The sequence below is a fragment of the Rhinolophus ferrumequinum genome, chromosome 9 (genome assembly GCF_004115265.2).
Source record: "Rhinolophus ferrumequinum isolate MPI-CBG mRhiFer1 chromosome 9, mRhiFer1_v1.p, whole genome shotgun sequence".
Classification (NCBI taxonomy): Eukaryota; Metazoa; Chordata; class Mammalia; order Chiroptera; family Rhinolophidae; genus Rhinolophus; species Rhinolophus ferrumequinum.
Genome location: NC_046292.1, coordinates 58,662,637 through 58,686,341, shown reverse-complemented (window position 1 = coordinate 58,686,341; position 23,705 = coordinate 58,662,637). Strand labels below are relative to the sequence as shown.

The following is a 23,705-nucleotide window of genomic DNA, read 5'->3' as shown; positions in this document are numbered from 1 at the left end:
TAAAATGTATGGCATTTTAAAATTAAGGAAACAAGGTCTCATTAATACTTAAATCAGGCTGGCAACGATGTAGCTATATATTTTAATATCAAAGGTGCCATCTCTATTTTCTTAGTCCATTGATTTATTTTCAAGATTGCTTTAATTTTAACTCTTCTGTTTATGATTAACAAAATATAACTGGATTTTATCTGTAATCTAATCTAACAAATTATGTCTTGTGATGGGGAAATACGTTCTTTTCCATTATTTAACTGATATTTTTATTCCACCAAAATTATTTCATGTTACCTATTTTATTTTTATAGTTTCATTTTTTTCTCTTAATTTTGACTGTCAGTTTACTTTACATCCCCTTTTCCTTTTTTTTTGAAAATTCAATTTTGAATTTTCAGCCCATTTCCTATTCCTGACATTCATAATCAAATCCATATTTTTTACTTTACTAAAATTAGGTAGCAACAATTCCTTTCTGCAGTGTCCTTTACTTGCCCACTGTACTGTATCCTCACACTGATCAGAATAATATGCATCTTATGAACTCTACTATGTACAGACTATTTATTAGTTTTTTTCAGTAACTATTTTATAAGAATCCTAATTATCTCTTAGACTACACATTCAAAATCATACAGTCATATCCACCTGAATTTATATGAGCATATGCATATTTTGCAGGGTTTATTTTCCACCATTGTTACACCACCATCTAATTTTCTCCTGCATTGAGGTCTGTCTGCTAAATCCGTTATTATTTGATAAGAACACTATCTTGAATGTTATCTTCACACAGACTGCATGGGTGATCTACCCTCTGAATTCATGTGTTTCTACAAGTGTTTTTCACCCTGAGAAGTGTAAGATTTCTTTACATAATTAGAGAATTATAGAATCACAGTCATTTTATCTCAATGACTTGCACAATCTGTCATGTTAATGAGAATCTGATACTGTTTTAATAATTTTTCCTTTGTAAACTGGCAACTTTTTCTATCAGTGATTTGATTTTCACTTTGAATATGTGTTACTTTCATGATTAGAAACAAAAATCAATAAAACTAGTTTCTTCAAAACTAGTTCATAACCATCACTTAAGAGAAAGACTATAAGAGTATTATTCATCTATACTATTACAGTTGATAGATACAATGGAATGAAAAACATTTCAGAATGTTGACTCATAATTTGAAACAAATGTATGAGAATATGTATCCCATTCTCTGCATCCAATGAACAAGAAAAGTGGTTTCGTGTCAAGAGATATAAAATGGTTTCCTTCTATTTGCCTATTGTACCTATGTTTGGTTTTGCTTCTTTGCTCTAAAATGTGTGTTTTAATAGTTCTTATAAAGAGAGAAGCAAAAACAAATAGTAGTATACAATGGGAACATTTCTTTAAGTGCTGCATTTCCCTCAGAAAATAAATAAATGCAAAAACAGCAACAGACGCCCTTTTACACTTGTTATTTTCCTGGCTTATATATCCTTTGCAAAATCTGATCCATAGTCAAAGACACACTTTTCCTCTCAAAATGCCTTGAAATGATACTCGTTGCTTCCCACAATTTAAAAAACACATTTCCAGTAACTAAATTTTTAAAAATAATAAATACTCAGTATAAACCCTTTATTCTTGTGTAATTCTGCTTTCCTTACCATAATTCTAATATTTTGCATTTAATGTATCTGACCTTTCCTTTATTGTATTGGACATATTACTTCTATTATGTCCAATATTACTTCTACTTCTGGTCATGGGAAATGTAAGTTTGTACAGGTGTGTTTTAGTCAACAATGGAAAAGTGGGAAGTACAGCTTCAATATTTCAATATTGGATTCATTTTTTTATCTGTTCTTCATCAATAACGCTACATCAATAATCTAGATGGGGAGGAGCAGGTTATATGTGTATCATACTCGTATTCTGATGCAGAAGAAATCCCCACAGGAAAGAGAGATATAATGTTATGTCTTTCCTTTGGTACCTTTCCTTGTCATATATATATATATATATATATATATATATATATATATATATATATATATATATATATATATATATGGGATGGTATTGGCAGTTCCAGTTAGGAAATAACTGTATTACTTTTCTTAACTGACTGAACCCACTCTAGCTTCATTGCAGTTCTCCTTTTTTAATTTTCCTTCTGCTGACCTTTCCTTCCCCCTTCCCTCCTTCCTCATATAATTACCTTGATATTCTCAAGGAACATACAAACCATAGAAAGTCCATAATTGAGGAGGCTCATAACGATGATTTTTCTAAGTTCATTAGAGTGCTAGGTATGAGAAAAGAATGGCCAGTGTTACTGAAAAGAAGTGAGCCCAGCAGGCTGCCTTGGGTAAAGAAAAAAAAAAAGCTTCTGTATTGCTCCACCTTTGACATAGAGGGTCCGTTGCACAAGAAATCGTATAATGGTTATAGGTATTTCAGTAGTCAAATTTTTTTTACAGAGCAGTACTGGCAATCATATCCAGAGGGAGAATATGTTTAAGAGTGATGCTGCTGTTAAATTTCCTTAGCTTTCAAGTTGTTACAATTAATTTGAGCTCCACCAATCATAATCTCAAGTGCTAGACAAGAGAGGGCACTATTTTCTCTTTTCAAAATTATTTTCCCCATCTGTGGTCAATAGAATGAAAAATAAAACACAAACTAAAATCTTATTCAGATTCTGAAATGTCAGTGACATTGAAAGTTTACTTTAGTATACAGAAAGTAATATCATTACATGGTTTTTGTTGTCAAAAATGTCTCATTTACTAGGGTACTTAATTTACTTTTGTATTTGGAGAATTATTTGTCCAATACTTGTGCCTTGTTTAGAAGCATACTTTATGACGAAGTACACCTCACTCTACAGTGAAAAGATACAACTTGGTCTTTGGAGACCTGCAGTTAAGAATAAAATCTGTGTCCAACAGGTTCTCTAAATTGGCATGAGTTAACCCATCTGAGCATTAGTTTACTAATAAGTAAAATGAAGACAATATCAATCATCGTGTATTGTAACAAATACAATGAGCCATGTAGCAGACTACTTGAAAAATGTTGTTTCTCTTCTTTATGAGGCATAAATCATGCTGATCTAGTTTTTAATATAAGGCCATGATAACTACATGAGTAACTCACCACCAACCATAGGTACAAGCTGCCCAAAAATGTATCTGAAAGGATATTTCTGGCATATGCATCTTTTATTACTTTAAACCTCTGTCTGGTTTTCTGAGAAGCTGGACTAATCATGTGGAACTCCAAGGATTTTTCTGGCCAACACTGAGAACAAAAACAGATAAAGGGGCCTCCTTGGTCCTTTTTCTCTATTCTCACATCTTAACCTCTGGACTTTATCACTCAGTTGGTAGGAAAAGGCAAACCACAAACCCAAGTAAATCATACAAAGCACAAAGAAAAGGAAAAAACAAGAGTGCAATAATGCCCACAGCAAAGTTAATTTACATTACTGAGATCAAAGAATGCCGAAACTGGAAAGAGAGTCCATCAGAGATAAGTGCAAGGGAAGACAGCAGGCTTGCTCCTTGCACTGGAGCCCAGTAAATGCCAGGCTCTTAATTCTAGCACGTCCTCTGGAAGAGAAGGGAGTCTTGAGCTCCCCCTTGCGATTAAACAATTTATGGAATAAGGCTGACTCTCCAGCTGTTGATACCTTTATCTAAATGTCCTAAACCACCTCAGCCTTTCCATGTCTAAAAGTGAACTCACTCTCTCAGTCCTGAACAAAGCTTCTCCTCTGCTTCTCCCTGTCCTGGTCAACGGATCAATTTACCCACCAAATCCGTCCAGGTCAGAACCTGAGAGTCATTCCTGCTTTCTCCCTCTCCAACTAAGCCCTATCCAATCAGTCTCCAAGCCCCACTGATATTTTAAAAATTATTTCATTACAAAAATTTTCAAACATACCAAAGTAAAAATAAGAATATAAAGATCTGCCTGCAGCCATTATCCAAATGACACAATTTTCAATTCATATGTTATCTAGTTTAATTCTTCCCACTTTCCTTTCTCTCCTCAGATCACTGATTTTAACACCTAAACATTTCTGAACTATAGCCCACCCTCCTTTCTCTTTGATTCTGCTTTGGTTAGCTATTCATGGCTTGCAGTATTCTACGAGGTCTACCTGGATATTAGCTAGTTTTCCTTATATTTCAAAAACTGTTTTGAAATTCAGACCCCATCAGATTTCTCCACTATAGACAAACTGCTAATGGCCATCCTTTATTCACTGAATATAATCCCAATCTCTTAGCAATTGTTTCCTCAGGTTAGGCCAGGCCTACCTGTTCAGATTCCTGCCCTACAGCTTCTGCCCTCATACCCAGTGTTCAACAATATAGTTCTCTAAAGTATGCTGGTCCTGTAGTCTTGGGGCATTGGGGTAAATGCTTTCCTTTGTCTCAATGGATTACTGTGGCTCCCTTCTTTGTCCAAATTCTTCTTATACTACAATGCCTGGATGAAGCATCCCCTCCTCTTCTAAACCTTCCCTGTGAATCCCCGTCACGTTTTCATCTTGAAAACTTACTGAGGAAACCATTCTTTTCTCAAAGTTACCACTGTGCTGTTAAACGGCCCTTTTATTTGTTACACATACTGCATTCTAATAATTTGGGTCTTTGTCAGTCTTCTCCAGTAGCCATGGATCCTGCCATACAACAGATTGTGTGCATGCCTTTGTTAATGCAATTCTCAACTCAGTGTGTTAGACACGTGCCAGTAAGAATTTTTGCTCTGAAAGAATGTCAAATATTTATCCTTATTAACAGTGCTTGATAAAATTTAAAAATTTATCTCCACTTTAACTGTACCCCAATGAATTTTACAAGTGACATCGTAATCTAAAATATTTACTTTATAATCCCACACGAAGGATTAAATATGGAGCTACAGATAGTTAGTGACATAACTGACAAATTGATTTTAATAATGGAAATAAGAGCACAAAAGAAGCAGACTTCTATTTTCCTATATTATCCCCAACCAAAGAAACTTTCTCCTTGAAAATTAATTATTATGAAGCTGGACACTGGAAAATTTAAGGCAATTTAAATAATTCAAATTTATATATTAATTCACAAAGATAATTTCTTGCCTATCTCCATCCACTATCTTAGGGGAAGAAAGGAGGTTACTTTCAGATAAGTGGTATTTTATGGAACAAGATTTGAGTCACACCATTAGGGAATTCATCCACATTGTATATCCAGTTCAGGAGACCTGGAGATAGATACAAAATATTTTTTTTTTCAAATTCTTGACAGAGAAGTTAAAAGGGCAAGTGCTCAAAATCACACAGTAGAGACACACAAAAATCATTATCAATCTTTTTTTTTTTTTTTGTCTTGCCTGTTAATATGTTACCAAGACTTTTGAAAAGGTGTTGGAGTCAAATAACATATTGGCACCTTAATTTGTTTTTAGAAACACAATCAAGTGATATAAAGTTTCTCATTTTCTTGGACTCAGACCAATATCTCAGACTTAGTGAGTCTTTTTTCCACTGTACTTTTGCGTATCATTTTTGCAGCTAAAGACCACAAGGGAGACAGTCTTCATCATTCTCTGTACTACCAATAACTGATCTGAGAGCACAATTCCTTTTAAAGTTAATATAAACTTCTCCCTGTATGCTATGAAGGGAGTCAAATTTTGAGATCAAAATTGAAACTTTTTATTTTAATAAGAACTCAATTATGTGCTTCTGTGTTAACTCGCTTTAAAATGTGAACTCTGACAGCAGGGCACAGATCCTGACTTTTTGATTAATTTTTCACTTATTTCCCAGTATAGACATTTTCACATTTGGGAACTGGGAAATTCCATAAATATTTGAGTACCTGAGTGATTGAATCAAACCCAAAGTGTGTGAAATATTTTCCGTTAGCTTGATTTAGATGCTTTTTTCAATTTGTGAGCTACTGTCAGTTAATTTTAATAAACTAATCTAATTTCCTTTGTATGCATACATGAACATATGTTTGTTTTTTGTATATACATATACATACACATATATGGTCATTAGTGTTGCATAATATATCTCTGTATACAAAACAGATCAATTAATAACTAAATACACACGTTAATAAAGTATTACAACTTCAGCATTTTATATAAGGCCATGCACAATTTATCTTACTTTATTATTATATTTTCAACTATTTTCCTCAATCACTCCCACCTCCATATGTTTTAGCTTACAGGTGACAAATGCTCAACCGAATGCTAAATCTGAACAAAGTGTTTTAAATATGATTTTTAAATTTAAAAAAAATTAAGTCCTTTAGATGAGGTGTGAACTTCCCACTATCACAAGCCACACCAACCTTCTACTGTCTGGCACAGTGGTGGAGTCAAACGTTAATACCTGCCTGGCCTATACAAGCTTTTGAAAGCTCAGCCTTTGTTCTTACATGTGTCCAAGCTGTTGGCCTCTAGGGGGAGCTCAACACTCTTCTCCTGAAGCTGACCTATTCACCCAAGAATGTATCAGGCAACATGCTGGAGATTAGAATTTTCAAGGGGTCAAGAGAGTAGAACTCAGAATGTCAGAGAGGTGCCTTATGGTAAGATAAAAAGAGGCCTGATGCCATAACATTAAAAAAAAAGAAAGAAAAAAAAAGGTGTGAGGCCTGGCCTACCTTTGTTCTAGACGTTGGAGAAAATGCTCTTCTTTAGGTCTGACTGATTTTTCAAAGCAAATGAAATGGTAGTGTGCCAAAAGTAGAGATCTGGCTGTGTGCTCAGAGCAGAAGACACTCTAGGTGATGCTGAGTTCCTTTGTTTTTGGGGCAGGACTGCCTCAGGCTTAGGAAAGGAGTCTAACATAGGGTCGTACCAGTCTTACCACAAGGTAGATTTGAGTTGAAAAAAATCTTTGTAATAATAAAAATCTTACATTTGTTGAGCTTTGGATATCTCATGGAATACCGAAGAGTCAAGGACAGGTCTGAAATATTTGAGAGCCTGTTTCCAGAGATCTTTTGTGAAGTAAATTATGTATTTTTTTCTTTATCATAAAATGAAATAACAGCATTTTATTAATGTTTTAGATAACTTTTACTAACATGGAATAATTCTTAAGAAGAAAATGTTACTATAATGGTACTATTGAGGTCATGTACAAAAGTGAATATTCTGCATCTGAATTAACTTTAAAATGGAGGTGCCCCAAAGGATGAATGTAATAGACTTATAAATGCTTTTTATTCTTTCTTTGCAGCATTCTTTCAAAGAATTACAATAAGCTGCATTAAGTTACTGGAATTTTTAAAACTGAATTATGGGGAAAATAATTTGATTTTTTTCTTGTATTTAGGATGGAAATATTTTAGCCATACTAATGGAATCCCTGGGCATTTGGAGATCTTACATTATAGATTATTTACAAATATCTTTATTATTAAAATATATATGTGTATATATTAAATAATCTTTTTATTGTGCTGAACCATCATATGTTTGTATATACTTATAGCAGCTGGCCTATTATAATTAAGATAATAAGTCAAAGTGATAAAACATAAGTATTAAAATTATGGAATAGAATTATATAGGTTGAATATCTTCAAAGGCTAAGATTTACAAATGCCACCTGCCCTGTCCATAATAGTCATTTTTGAAAAATAAAAATAAAAATATAATTCACCTATAGTTGCCTGCCAAATGTTAACTTTTATATTTAGAACCATAATGTTTGAAAATGAATTAGTAGAAGTAAAATTTAAGTTAAAAATAGAGTGCAAATAAAGTTTTCATTTTCCTTCTGAAATCACTACTTTAATATCTTTTCTTTTCCCAAAACGGATCCATAATTTATTAGATACATTCTTATATATATATTGGCTTTTTAAAATCATCTTCACAGAGGCAGCAGGATGCAACAGTTAAGAGAACAGGTTTTGGAACCAAACTACCTGACTCTGCAACTAAATGGCTGTGGGAAATTAGCAAATTTTTTTCCTCTCTATGTCTTATTTCCCTCATTCATTCAAGAGGATAATAATGGTACCTACTTCCTAGAGCTTACGTAAGGATTAAGTGAATTAATATTTATAAAATGTTTGAAAAAGCCTCCAACTCTTACTTATTACTATATATGTGCAATAGCCCATGTGTGAATTAAACATTATACAAATTCACCCTTTAAAAACTTGGTTTGATTAAAATGGAGAATTAAAATTCAAGACATTTTTCAAACCTGACTTGCTTTTACACCTATTCTCCCATGATTTATCTCTGTGCGCTTCAACTAGGCTTCCTTCTACCTTCAGAAATGTTTCATTCACCCCTATGCTTGCACCTTTGCCCAACATTTTGTCTTTCGTTAGTGACCGTTCTTCTCTCTATCTAATCAATACTTACCTATTCTACATTGGCCAGTCTGGGTCTGTTAGTTTTCTATGGCTGCCCTACAAAGCTAGCACAAACTCAGTGGCTCAAATCAACACAGATTTACTCTCTTGACAGTTTTGGAGGCTAGAAGTCAGAAATCAAGGAGTTAGAACAGCCATCCTTCCTCCAGAGAGTCTAGGGAAGAATCTTTCCTTCTCTCACTAGATACTGGTAGTTGTTAGCTATCCTTGAATTTTACAGCTGCATCACTTCAATCTCTGCTTCTGTCTTCACACAGCCTTCTCCTCTGTGTCTCACTGTTCAAATTCCCTCGTCTTTGCATTGGGGCCTACCTGATCCAGTATGGTCTGGATTGGTCTTAACTTGATTACATCTGCAAAGGTCCTATTTCCAAATAAAGTTACATTCATAGACATGAGATTAGTACTTGAATATAGCTTTTTGGGAGATACAGTTCAACTCACAACAGGATTTAATGCATCTGGAAATATTCTCTGTCTCCTCCAGCCCATCAAAATCACTTCTGAGAAGCACTTACTTTCATTTGATAGATAATATACATCTGCTTTCCGATTTTACCAAAGGATTTATGAGTCTATCTTTTCTGATAAATTTTGTTATAAGAGTATAAGGGTAAAAACTATGAGCCATGATATAATTGTTTTGTTTGGATTTTTTTTTTATATTTGTATACTCTTACATAGGACAATATAATGCATATAGTAATGAATAAATGAAGAGATGCAGACCTAGTAATATAAAATTATTCTAAGGAATAAGTGATAAAAATAAATGATACATGATTACAGCATGTCAATTTGTATGCTCTGATTTTTCATTTTTAACTTATGGTATGCTTTTGACTGATTCTAAAGCATATTATAAATTAGCAAATTAGTATATATTTATTGACATTATTATAATTAAATTACATACAAAATATGAAATATATTCCAATATAGATTCAATAGCTATATTCAGTGATTTTGAAGGAAGAGATTCTGTTTTGCCTTACAACTACAAAGAAGGTTTCACATTATAAGCAAGAATAAAACAAGTGTAAAATGTGGATTCTTTAGTATTAACTTTCTTTGAAATAAACTTTGCATTACTTTAAACTATTTAACAGCCAAAATTCCCAAATACTGATGGAAATCCATCTCAATTATATAAAAATAATGTTTTAAATTGATATCTCCACAGATGATAATGAATGTGGAAATTTAACCCAGTCCTGTGGTGAAAATGCTAACTGCACTAACACAGAGGGAAGTTATTATTGTATGTGTGCAACTGGTTTTAGATCCAGCAGTAACCAAGACAGGTTCATCACTAATGATGGCACCATCTGCATAGGTAAGTCAACTATCTCACTTCAAATTTGTTTCTATCTCTTATTGCTTATTACCTCCAGAGATTAGATAAAAATTCAGACCAACTGTTGCCAGTCCTTGATTATACCCTAGTTGTTAAATATTTTCAGAAATTTCATTAATTCCTTCATATCTGCAATAATCATCAGTTACTATGGAATATTCATCCAAGGAAATAATAAAAATCAAAGTTTTTGAGAAAAATAAAAGAGTTTACAAAACAAAATTCATGAAGCTGTGAGATCTAGCATGTGGACAAACAACAGAATAAGTGTTTACACTTTATTAAATCAAGAAAGTTAACAATTTGCATCAGAAGATATTGATGCTTTTATAAATATGCATGCTGAAATGAATTCTACCTTTTCTTAGAATATGTTCAGATAACCATTCCTTATGAAAGAATTGTCCTAGTGCTTTAGTACTTCCTGCCAAAAGTTAGTCACACTTAAGATCCACGTAAGCTTTTCTGAGCACTAGAGTTCTAATTGGAGAATCATTTCAGTTTCACTAAAATGTCTTCTGGAGGGATACTAAGTTCAATTCAATCCCTAAATGAAATATTATACTGAGTCTGAAGAGAGTATCTAGAAGATATTTTAAATGTCCTTCTACTGTAATTTGGTCTCACATTTGATTATCAGATCCTACAGTCTGAGGAGTCAAAAAGAAAAAAAGGTTGTTTAGAAACTTCAAAAGATGAATAATTTTCAGGGGCAAATTCTCTGAAGCCAAAGACTTTAACTTTGAAAATAAGTTATAAAACATCTTACTCATGGTTGCTAACAAAAAATTGTACAGTTTACCAACAACTAGTAAAATTAATTATGATTGATACAATTTACAAGATTAATAGATGAACTGAGACCCTGAGAGTTAAATCACATAGCCAGGAGTAGATGGGGGACTAGAACTCAGGAATAATGTGCTGTTTCTACTTTATGTAGTTAGATAAGAGAGAGAGATCCAAGTTAATCTAAATCACACTAAGGCCTTTGATTACTTCCCCAGTGAGATTCGCATCAGTAAGCTAAAAAGGAGTCTGGCAATGTTATTACTAACAACATGATGAGTCAGGGGATAATGTTCAAAGAAAATTTATCAGCGAAATCTCTGTATCAAAGAAATTGTCATGTTTCATGTACCTATGGTCCCTAACATTTACTCTGCTATGTAAACAGTAAAGATTTTATTCTCCTCATTTTTTAGCCAAGGGAAGTGCAAGGCTACTCCCAATTCATTTAGTATAAAAGGGGGATTAGAATCACAGTCTTATGTCAAGAAAGCCACAGTTATTTCCACAGGAGACTGAAGTGGGCAAGCCATTGAAATCTCACAGATTGTTCTGAATCATGCAAATGCAGTAGATCAAGCTTTGCAAGGGCGTAAAAGATTTAAAATATGAGATATAGTACTATTTTCATTAAATAGTAATTTTATCTTTAGTGTTGGCAGCAAAATATTTTATTGGAATATAGCTTTACAATATATTCAAGAAATAGGATAAATATGAAGTTCTGCCCAGAAAACTTACAGCACCTCACTATTTGTTCTTCTCGAGCTTATACTCCTGTTGCTAGTCTTAGAATGTTATTTAGTATGCGTATTTTACCTTTAGTACTTAAGTTCTAACTATGTAGCTCTGTTAGCTTTACTAAAACTGTTCTAGTTAGTGAAGAAATTTAACTTGTGACATCTTAATCACTGGAATGTAATACAAGTTTAGCTGTGCTCTTAATTCCCACTTGTCTCTAGAAGACATCTTTCTTTATAACCTGATCATGTTTACTTTTTTTTTTTTCAATTTAGTTTCAGGAGTACAAAACAATGTAATAGTTGGACATTTATACCCCTCACAAAGTGATAACCTCAATCTATTACCCCTCTGATCATGTTTACTTTTAATATGACTCAATTCACAAAGGGCTATATTTCTCTGTTCATGTTCCTTTCAAGTGGAGAATTCCTATATTAGAGAAAAACTGAATCACAGACACAGAGAACAGACACACACAGAGATGATTCAATACCAATATTTTGTGGGGGTGTAATACACTTGCAATTTAAAACGCTTTCCCCCCATACTCACTTATTATTGAGATACTGTGGCCCTAAATTTTTGCTAATTCTCTTTTTAGCTACTTTAAGTAATCAGTAAACACAATAACTATACTAAAACCCAATACTCAGTAGTGAATTCTTCAGTTTCTACCTGTTTTGTTTGATGGATTATTCAATGAAAAACTCATTCTCTGGAAAATTGTTATTTCTAACCTATTTTGTTGTCCTTAAGGATTATGCTTTTTTGAGAAGCAGAGCAACTATTTCTTTTTTTCCAGTCTTGTAGTAATTTTTGTTGTGCACTATGATAATCCTTGGGGAATTTGAACTGAGAACCATAATTCTACTCCCTTTCTACTTTAGTTGATCACCTTGTAGTGTATTATTTCTGATTTGACAGCTTAGCTGATACTTAAATTTGACATGTCTGATAATTATAGTCACTAAGAACCTGTATATATAGATAATGAAAAACTCCAACTCAGGGCAAGAAATGACCCAAACAAAATTCTTTACCTTTAGTCTATATTCAAGTACTATCTTCCACAGATAAGGTAATTTTGTTGCAGAAGGCTTTGAGTGAGATTTAGCACCATGCATATTTTTCTTTCCCTTGGAATAACAGTACAACAGAACTTCAAATGCCATGCTTCTGAGAGACCTAGATTTAGACTCACATTTCCCAAGTGGGGAAACTGTGGCATCCACTAGTAAAGCGACTCTCCAAGACCAAATGAGTAGAACCCAAGAACTCCTTCATGTTTACTGCATGCTTAAGAGCTGCGTTTACTGCTTGTATTTTTTTTTTTTTTTTTTATCTTATCGCCTTAGTTACTCTGATAGTTTCAGATTTTTTTCCTGGCTTTGAAAGCATTAATTATTCAATTTTGCCTTTGCAAATTATTTCCAGTAATTGAACATTTTATCTTTTCTTTGCAGTCTGTGACTTAAACAACTTTAGAAAATTCAGCTATTGATGAAAATTATAAGAATCAAAACAATCATATGACCATGTTTTAAAAGAAAATTATGATAATAGTCTGCTGGGTTGGCTTACTATAGACATTAAAAAAAACATAATATTATTAATGAAAAAATTGCAAATGAATTTTTTGATGTGCAAAACAAATTAATGATTTTTATGATGTGCCTACATTTAGAGAAATAAAATTAGCAGTATTAAGTCTAGTGTTGGGTTGGTAGTGAAAAAAGTGGATCAATTATCAAAAATGGTAGGTCAGGGGCCTGCCTGGTGGCTCAGGCGGTTAGAGCTCCATGCTCCTAACTCCGAGGCCAGCAGGTTCGATTCCCACATGGGCCAGTGGGCTCTCAACCACAAGGTTGCCAGTTCAATTCCTCGAGTCCCGCAAGGGATGGTGGGCAGCTCCCCCTGCAACTAAGATTGAACACGGCACCTTGAGCTGAGCTGCCACTGAGCTCCCGAATATCTCAGTTGGTTGGAGCGCATCCTCTCAACCACAAGGTTGCCGGTTCAACTCCTGCAAGGGATAGTGGGATGCGACCCCTGCAACTAGCAATGGCAACTGGACCTGGAGCTGAGCTGCGCCCTCCACAACTAAGACTGAAAGGACAACTTGAAGCTGAACAGCACCCTCCACAACTAAGATTAAAAGGACAACAACTTGACTTGGAATAAAGTCCTGGAAGTATACATTGTTCCCCAATAAAGTCCTGTTCACCTTCCCCCAATAAAATCTTAAAAAAAAAAAAATGGTAGGTCAATTCTAATCCAACAGAAATAATTACATAGTAGTAATTTAGTTTTCATTAAAATAGGGGAGAGCGTTCTTTTTCTCTTGTATAGCTCTGGGAAGTACCAACACATGGCAATCAAATGAGACACTCATTATCAATCTGTTTTCTCTAAACCTACATATTCATAGGGCTCCTGTTATTATGAAAACATATAAATAGGACCAGTGGACCTGATTTTTACTTATAATATCAGGTACCTACTACATCTTAGACACGACTCCACACAACATATATTTCCTCATTTTTCAGGAAAAAGAATACTTTGGAGTTAAAAGATATTTTTAATAGTATTACCCAAGGTCACAAAGCTAATGAGTATTATATAGGCAGGGAGCTTCCATAGTGGTTTTATTAGATCTAGAACGGCATTTCTATTTCTTTAAAAATAGTGTACTCAGATTTCTGGGTAGTACAGATCATGAATACATAGACTTGGCAGAAGAACAAGGGATTTTCTACCTCTTTTTCAGATCTTTTAATTGTCTTCTTAAATCTGGTACCATCATCTTTATTAGCTAATAGAAATTTCTTCAAGAATCTGGCAATATGTTATTGTTATTTTTCAGTTTTTGGTGGTATGAGTTTTAATGCTTGCCTGTATTTTTTTGCATTTTAAAAGTGAAAAATTAGGATCAGCTATATTTAAGAAAACTAACTAGATGGTGTTTTTAAATTGGACTATGATCACTCCCCCCTTTTTATAGCAAATGGTATTGTGAACCTCTATTAGTTGTTTAAAAATCAAATTGTATACTTTAGAGTACAGATTTATTCATTACTCTAACATAGAGTAGCTCAAGATGTCAGAGCTATGCTGGGAACACAAAAATCTTTGTATTAGTTTAAAGTAACAATCTGTACTTTTCAGTTCCTTGGACTCTTTCTCTATTGGACCTCTGCCTACTGTCAGAGTATTTATACTTTATTACTTTAAGACATATTTCACTGTAGTATATAAAAATTTAAATTAAGAGTATAAATTAAAACCTGTAAGTTTTATTGTGGCCTTTGAATTATGGCTACTGAAAATCTAAGAGTTAATTCTGTACAATTTGTTCCTTTATCTAAAATAAGTATGTATTAAGAATCATAATAGAATATAACCTGAACTAAAGTAATAAATTGTGGTAAAATTTTAAGGGAGTTGAATCACACATTCTGCTACTTCTGAATGTTAAGTTAACTTACATGCAGAAATGAAGCTTTGGAAAGAAAGGAGGCTACTCTTTTTTATCCTCCAGATTTATCTAAATTGAATTGTTATAATAAATGTCGTTTAATACTAGAAAACAAAGTATTTTAAAAATTGGGTTTTTATTAAATTAGAACTAAATTTTGCATAGTCCATGATGAAAATTTCTGTAATGACTTTATTGAGGAATCATGCTATTCAGAAAACAATTCAAGAGTTTAGATCGTGAATAATATTTTTAATACATTGTCAAAATGGATTGGCCAAATCAGGGTTAAATAAATATATGTAGCCAAGTTTGCTCTGTCATTTTTTTTTTTCCGAATGATGGGATTTTCCTTGCATTTTTGTAGAATTTGATATGAAATCACTAACTGTATGTAATATTATTAACAGTGTAAGCAACATTATGAGTACTAAATAAAATAGCTAATTTTTCAAATATTTCCAGATATAGATGAGTGTAGTGAATCAGTTGCCTGTGGTGATCATGCAGTATGTGAAAACGTGGATGGTGGGTATAACTGCTCCTGCAAAGAAGGTTATCAGACGTCCACAGGAAACACAAAGTTCACACCTAATGATGGCACTTACTGCCAAGGTAAATTATGTTATTAAATTTTATGTATTACCAAAGAACTATATAAAATATATAGTACACAGTTGTGAAGTATCAAAGAGCTACACCTTCCAAAAAAATGTGCCACTAATCCTTTATTGCCTTAAAATAAAATAAGAAAAATATTGTTTTATTTAATGGAAGATGTAGATCACATATTTTATGTAGTTAACAGCTTTCTTTAGTCTAACTACATTCTTACATTTTTCATAAAATATTGTGTATTTTAATGAATAAAAATGAATAAATTTTATTTTGAATAAAATTTTTAAATGTTTTAAATTTTTAAATAACTAAGAAAAATCTTTAGAATCAATATAATCATCTTAGGAAAAATATTTTAAAATTTACTGTATATTTTCTTTTTCTACAGAAACTGTGAATGCAGATTGTCATTTAGATAATGACTGTATTGCTGCAAATATTGACAAAACATTAACAAAAGTAAGTAGACTGGTTGAATTAAAAATATATTTTATTTTAATATTTTGGTTTTAATTAAAATTTTTCTAATGTCAAATTTTAAAAACAGTAACAAGCAGTTGAACTTCGTGTAGAATTGAAACTATTTATGTACAGAGACCTAAGTATTTTATTTGAGACACAATAGGATTAATTAGAAAATCCCCAAAATATTGAGGAAAAATTTTACCTATTTAACTTATGCTGCTTTTAAACTATTCAATATACTGGAAAATTCTTTTCAACATGTAAAGAAAGTTGATGAATAAAATAGCAAAAACACATTTTGACCCCAGGCCCATTGCCACATTTTAAGGAGCCATAGTTAAATGAAACTAGATTTTGTACTCTAAAGTAAATATTTCAAAGAGTAAATAAAAAGTAGGACATCCATAAAATTATTGTCATGTGATTAAAAGGTTGAATCTCAATATAACTAATTAACAATCAGCTAAAGCAAATTTCCATTTTATCACATTGTAAAGAATTTTCTCTGATTGATTAAAATCTAATTCATATTAAGTTATGATTATTATAACTTTCAAAAGCTACTTTTAAAAATTATCAATTCAAGCATGTTGCTTCTTTTCTGAAGTAATTTCTATGATTTTAAGTATACTTGTCAGCCTTTTGTAAATAATTTCGGGTTTCACTGCTGCATGTTATCATTTGGGTTTAATCTGGTAACTTATTAATGTATAGGACAAGAAAACAAGACTCAGAATAAATTTAACATGCAAATTGTATTCTTGTAAAAGATCCAGTAGTACTCTAAACTGGCTTCCTTTCTCTGGACTCATTTTTGTTCAGATTAGACGAATAGACCAACCTGTGGCTTTGCTGCAAGAAGTCTATAGAAATTCTGTAAAAAATCTTTCACCGATGGATATAATTACATATATAGAAATATTAGCAAAATCATCACCATTACTGGGTTACATGAATAGTACTAACTCAGACAAGGACACCCTTTCTAATTCAACTCTTGCTGTAAGTATTTTGAACTTTAACTCAGTATTATTGAGCTTTAAAATTTTCCTTACATCTGTGATTAATGTAATATTCCAACATTTTTAAAAGATACTTTTTTTCCACAGGAATTTATAAAAACTATGAATAATTTGGTTCAAAAGGAAACATTTATAGCTTGGGACAAGTTACCTACAAATCGTAGAAGAACTCATCTTACAAAACTGATGCATGTGGCCGAACAAGCTACCTTAAGTATATCTCAGAACTTCCAAAAGACCACTCAGTTTGATACTAATTCAAGTGATGTAGGTAAGAAGCCCTGGTCAGTTTCAAAGCAATAGTATTTTTCAAACAAGGCATTCTCAAAAGGGAGGAAAGTCTTTAAAATAGTGTTAATGAAATTGGCATTTGTTTTATCAATGTAGAAATGAATGGTGATGCATATTACAAGAGCGATATGAATGAAGGATGAATAAAAATGATGACTACATAAGCATTGCCTCATTCCTACAATCTCCACCTTTTCCTGTTCCTGGATTGCTTAGCACTTAAATGCTCAGAGTACATTACTCCTTTACCATTTTGAGTTAGTCATCTCATGACTTGTTAGGATCTACCTTGACCAATGATAGTGACAGACAGATTTTCTGGATGTAGTATATTTAAATTTCTCTTTAGGAATTCTTTGCCTTTTGATAATATAAATCAATCAACATATTAAATTAGAATGTTCCCTGCTTTATGCAATTTCATACTTAAAACATTAGGAATCTTGGATCAAATTGAAGATGCCCATAAAGTTGTTCTGAGGAAACAAGGTACATTTTCTGAAATAATCATTACCTCTATCTCTACTATATTTTCTGGGTGATATCCTGCTTGGCAACAATAGATATACAAAAATCATTATCTCATCTGAATTCACCATTTAACTCAAAATTAAGGTAGCAAGCATTGTGACATATATAAAAGTGTACATTTCTATGATGTTCCTGCACGAGAAGGGCGAAAAAATACCAGGTAAGGAAACTATCCCTTAAGAATTTAATTCAATCCATTTCTAGATAGTAAATGTTATAGTAGACATCATCCTCTCAGACGTCATAGTCCCTACTTTTTGCTTTAGTAATTATGACATATAGCTCTCTTGCATTCATACATGTTTTATGTTTTATTTAATTTAATAAATATAAACCATGAGTGTTATAGTAAAATAAAAAATTTAAAGTTGAATCAGATTTTAAGATAGAAATTATAATGTGAAAACATGTTCAGAATATGTTCATTCTACTTGCCATAAATAAAAAGTTGAAGTCCAATACTGACAGATTTTATTGACAGAAATTATCCTGACAGATGAAATTATGTTTAACTAAATAAAAACATTGATTAAACTAACTTCAAGGAATTTATGATATTCATGGTTTTCTTTCAGCTCTCAAAGCTTTCTTTTTTGACTCACATCACATGAAACATATACATCCCCATATGAACGTGGACAGAGATTACATAAAGATATTTCCAAAGAGAAAAACTGCAGATGATTCAAATGGTAGTATTTTGATAATCTTATATACAATGTCAATGATTTGCAATAAATACTTGTCATGCATTTGATTGTATCATATGTACATATAACGTGTGTGGTTTCCTATAGAAAAATATTTGATGTTTGCATACAGAATTTCCATATTTATACTTGAGATTTTTATTCTGATATAAATACGTGGGGAGAATTTTCTTTTATATTTATTTTTTAATTATTTATTTTTTTATTTATTAAATTTATTGGGGTGACATTACTTAGAATTATATAGGTTTCAAGTGTGTATTTCTATAATACATCATTTATATATTGCATTGTCTGTTCACCACCCAGTGTCAGTTCTCCTTCCATCACCATACATTTGACCCCCTTTTCCGTCTTCTACCACTGCCCCCCTCATACCTTCTGGTAACCACTAAACTGTTGTCTGTGTCTTTTGAGTTTTAGTTTGTCTTGTATATTGGTTGCTTTTAGTTTTTTATCCCACATATGAGTGAAGTCCTGTGGTTCGCGACTTTTTCTTTCTGGTTTATTTTACTTAGCATGATAAACTCAAGATCCGTCCATGTTGTCCCAAATGGCAGTACTGTATTTCACCTTTTGTTATGGCCAAGTAATATTCCATTGTGTATATGCACCACATCTTCTTTATCCAATCATCTATCAAAGGACACTTTGGTTGTTTCCATGTCTTGGCCATGAATAGTGCTGAATTGAACATAGTGGTAACATATAGTTTTACAGATAAATGTTTTCAGATTTTTGGAGTAGAAAATGAATTGCTGGGTTGTATGGTATTTCTTAATTTTTTGAGGAACCTACATACTGTTTTCCATAGTGACTGTACCAATTTACATTCCAACCAGCAGTATATGAGGGTTGCTTTTTCTCCACAGCATCTCCAACACTTTTTATTACTTGTCTTGTTGATGATAGCCATTCTAACAGGTATGAGGTGGTATTTCATTGTGGTATTGATTTATTTCCCCTAATAGCTAGTGATGTTGAGCATTTTTTCATATATCTGTTGGCCATTGTGTTCTTAGGAGAATTTTCTGTTCAGGTCCTCTGCCCATTTTTTAATTGAATTGTTTTTTTGTTTTTTTTCTTGTTGAGTTCTATGAGTTCTTTATATATTTTGGATATTAGCCCTTTGTTGGAGGTATTGTTTGCAAATATCTTCGCCCATTCAGTTGTTTGCCTCTTTGTTTTGTTGATAGTTTCTTTTGCTGTGCAGAACCTTTTTAGTTTAATATAGTCCCATTCATTTATATTTGTTTTTACTTCCCTTGCCTTTGGAGTCAAATTCATAAAATCCTCTCTGAATACAAGGTCCATAAGTTTAGTGCCTATGCTTTCTTCTATGCAATTTATTGTTTCACAACCTGTTCAATGTTTAGGTCTTTGATCCATTTTGGGTTAATTTTGGTACATGGTGACAGAAAGCAGTCTAGTTTCATTCTTTTGCTTGTGGCTTTCTAATTTCCCTGCACCATTTATTGAAGAGGATTTCTGTCATCATTGTTATTCAACATAGTATTGGAAGTCCTAGCCGGAGTAATAGACAAGAGAAAGAAATAAAAGGCATCTGAACTGGAAATGGAGAAGTTAAATTGTCACTTTTTGCAGATGACATGATTCTTTATATGGAAAACCCTAAAGACTCCACCAAAAACTGTTAGAAACAATAAACAAATACAGTAAAGTTGCAGGATACAAAATCAATGTATAAAAATCCATTGCATTCCTATATACGATAAATGAAACTTCAGAGAAAGAAATGAAAAAAAATCATTTTGCAATTGCAACAAAAGGAATAAAATACCTAGGAATAAATTTACCAAAGCACCATGTTACCCCGAAAATAAGATCTACCTTGAAAATAAGCCCCAGTTAAGATCGTCAGCCAGACAGACACATTTAGTACGTTATGACGATGTTCCAGAAGAAGATGACATGAATGTATTTGAATAAATCTAGATTGTTGTATATGAAAAATAAGATATCCCTTGAAAATATACCTTAATGTGTCTTTTGGAGCAAAAATTAATGTAAGACCCGATCTTATTTTCTGGGAAACATGGTATGTGAAGGACTTATACACTGAAAACTAGAAGACATTTTTAAAAGAAATTGAAGAAGATACAAAGAAATGGAAAGATATTCTGTGTTCATATATTGGAACATTCAACATAGTTAAAATGGCCATAATACTCAAAGCAATAAGATTTAATATAATCCCCATCGAAATCCCAATGGCATTTTTTCAAGAAATAGAACAAAAAATCATCAGATTTGTATGGAGTCACAAAGGACCCTGAATAGCTAAAGTAACTTAAGGAAAAAGAACAAAGCTGGAGGTACCAACTCTCTGACTTCAATTTTTACTACAAAGTAACAATAATCAAAACAGCTTGGTACTGGCAGAAAAACAGACACACAGACCAATGGAATAGAATTGAGAACCCAGAAATAAACCCACATATACATGGGCAGACAATTTTTGACAAAGGATTCAAAAACATACAATGGAGAAATGAAAGCCTCTTCAATAACTGGGGAGAAACTTAGCTGACAATATCTACATCCTTCTTGTCTTGCCTCTAACATCTGTAACTGTCTGATACCGTTAAGATTTTAAGGAAAATATACAAGGAACTATGGGTTTACTACTTGTTTTGTAGTAGTCAATAGATAATATAATTTACATAGAGTTTGAAATATTTTTTTCTTCAATAATCCTTCATATTCCTGAATTTGTGATTGTGTGAGGAAGACAAATAAAGATAATGTTCAAAAAGGTAGAAAGTTATTGTGCAGGCTTGGACTTCTCTTCTACTTGCTATTTCTTAGTATTTGTATACCACACTCTTTAACTAAGGCAGGATTTCTTAAGAAATGGAATCAGAAAATGCCAGTTCTAGCAGGTAGCTTAATAACTAACCTATTTTCCTTATTTTATGGGTAATGGAACTAGGTCACAAAGAATTTAACAGATTTGTCTCTAAGCCCATCAACAGATAGTACAGAGCCAACACTGGAAGGGAGGTAGTTGACAAAGAAATCGGCCCTGACCAGCTTTTCCTTGTCACCTAACCATAGGCAAGCTAGCAGCTTGTTCTTTTAATTTAACCATTTTGCTGCTCTCTTAGCGCAATGCACTTAGAAAAAAGTCTCTGCTGATAGTAGAATTGTTGTGGTTGTTCTTCCCCTATAGTTCAAAATATATTACCCAGGGAAAACATGAATTATAATATTTTCTCAAGAATGTATGGGTGGTTATAAATACAAATGAAAAATATATGCGATCACACATTTATGGTCTCTTTTATAGACATCATTTCATAAACAGATATGTTGTCTTTATTATTAAGAATCTTGTGCATTCATTCTCAGAAGAATGTGTTTTTAAAACAATTTTTATGACACTAATGTGGGACTTTTATTTAATCCATAGATAGTATACTCTCCATTTTTTTTGTCAGTTTTTTAATTCAAAAGTAAGAAACAGATGGCTTTAAAACAAAGCAAAAATAACTAAGCCATACTGCCATTGAACCCATGGCTCTTCCATCTTGCATCATATTCTAATTAACCAAGAACACATATAATATTTAGGAGCAAATCCAAAGAATGTGCTAAACTGTTATATTTTCAAAGATTTGAGAAGTGATTAGAAGTTGAAAATAAAGACACTGAAAACACTTATCATAGTGACAGATGATAAAAATTGTCATGGAATTAATATCTCAAAGAGATCCTGTCTGAGTACATGGTAGTTTTCTTATGTTGAATGATCATGCATGCAAACTCTGACATTTGAAAGGGACAATAATATCAGCTCTCGAGAAAGCAAAGAGAGAAAATTTGTTTTCCTCGAGGTTGGATCTTAAAAATAAGGGCAAGAGTAACAAACTGATCAAACTCACTCAATGATGTCTACATGTATTTATTCACTTATTGACAAAGTCAATTAATAAAAAACATGCATTAGTTAAAAGCTGTGTAGTGTCATTAGTAGAAAAATAAGGGAGGCACAGGTGGATTTTTTAATCTTTTGTATAGGCTGAATTTTAGTCCCTATCATTAATGAATGACCCCTAATTTACTAAGAGAAAGTACAGATTTCATAAGAGAGTTAAAAGTTAGATCAGGCTCAGAATTAGTGAGAAATCATGGGAATTAAGAGGTTCAAAATGATGAGAATGGACAAATACTGTGACAGTATTCTGAAAGGAGTCAAAAATGGATTTTGGAGTATTCTATGTGGCATGAATCTCCTTTTCCCTAGTCAAAAATTGACGTTAAATAAATATTTTCCCATAGAAAGAATAGAGTAATTAAAAGATTTTAAAAATCTATCATATCTTTTTGGTGCTTCATTGGATTTTTGACTGTCTCCTACTACAACCTCCGAGAAGTCACTGTTACATGAACTGGTTCATCTACTGAACTAGATCCAGTTGACCTAAAAAATTTCTAGGTTCTGCTTAAGGCCCTGGTGTGTCCATAGAAAGTCTGGGCTAGTTGTCATCTCCTGGAGTCATCATAATTTCACTAGCCCAACTATGTTTTACTAACATTATTTCTTTATTTGATATCAGTTTTCTAAGATGGAAGTTCAGGGAAATACTCTATGTAAGGCCTTTTTAGATTAAGATAGAAAATATGAAAAGCAATGCACTTTGGCAACTTCTAGCTCACATAACCATATCCAAAGAACATTATTTATGAATGCAATGTTGTGATGTGCAAAGTTCCAGCTTTGTTTCACAGTCTATTGTTTTCGTTATTAGCAACATTTGTGTTTATGATTTTAATTTATGCTTTTTAAATTATTTGGTAATATCACAAAGTTGAGGGAACAAATGAATGTGATGGAGTTCTTCCTCTGTTGTCCAAGTATCTAACACAAACATATAATGTTTCTAGTTAATAAGTATAACAACGATCATAATAATATAGCATGTCAAACTTTGCAGAAGACTTTCTCATGTACTGTTTCATTTGGTCTCCACCTTATCCTAAGAAAAAGCTGGGGTAACTATTACCTCCATCACTTGATTAGTGAGAAAGCTGAAGTTCAAAGTAGCTGCTTTATCCATAGCCACAGAAGTAGGAGCAATGATTGAAAGCAGAACTCCTGATTCCAAGAGTAAATTCTAAATATAAAGTCCGAAATTTAGTGTCCATAATTCTGTACAATAAATAGAGGAGGAATATGACCTAATTAACAACAGAAATTTAAAAGATAATAAGTCTAGATGTTGAGTCATCCACATACTTAATATCAGTGATAATGAGCTGCTACA

At 32.5% G+C, this 23,705-nt stretch overlaps 1 protein-coding gene across 1 annotated transcript in view; it reads left to right on the top strand.

The window, feature by feature from the left end:
• Positions 1-23,705, top strand: part of ADGRL4 (adhesion G protein-coupled receptor L4) — a 104,546-nt gene that overhangs the window by 41,066 nt on the left and 39,775 nt on the right. The window contains exons 3-8 of the mRNA XM_033115909.1: positions 9,596-9,748; positions 15,246-15,395; positions 15,787-15,857; positions 16,686-16,865; positions 16,973-17,156; positions 18,283-18,399. Of these exons, the coding sequence (XP_032971800.1) occupies positions 9,596-9,748; positions 15,246-15,395; positions 15,787-15,857; positions 16,686-16,865; positions 16,973-17,156; positions 18,283-18,399 (855 nt within the window). The remainder of the gene's footprint in view (positions 1-9,595; positions 9,749-15,245; positions 15,396-15,786; positions 15,858-16,685; positions 16,866-16,972; positions 17,157-18,282; positions 18,400-23,705) is intronic.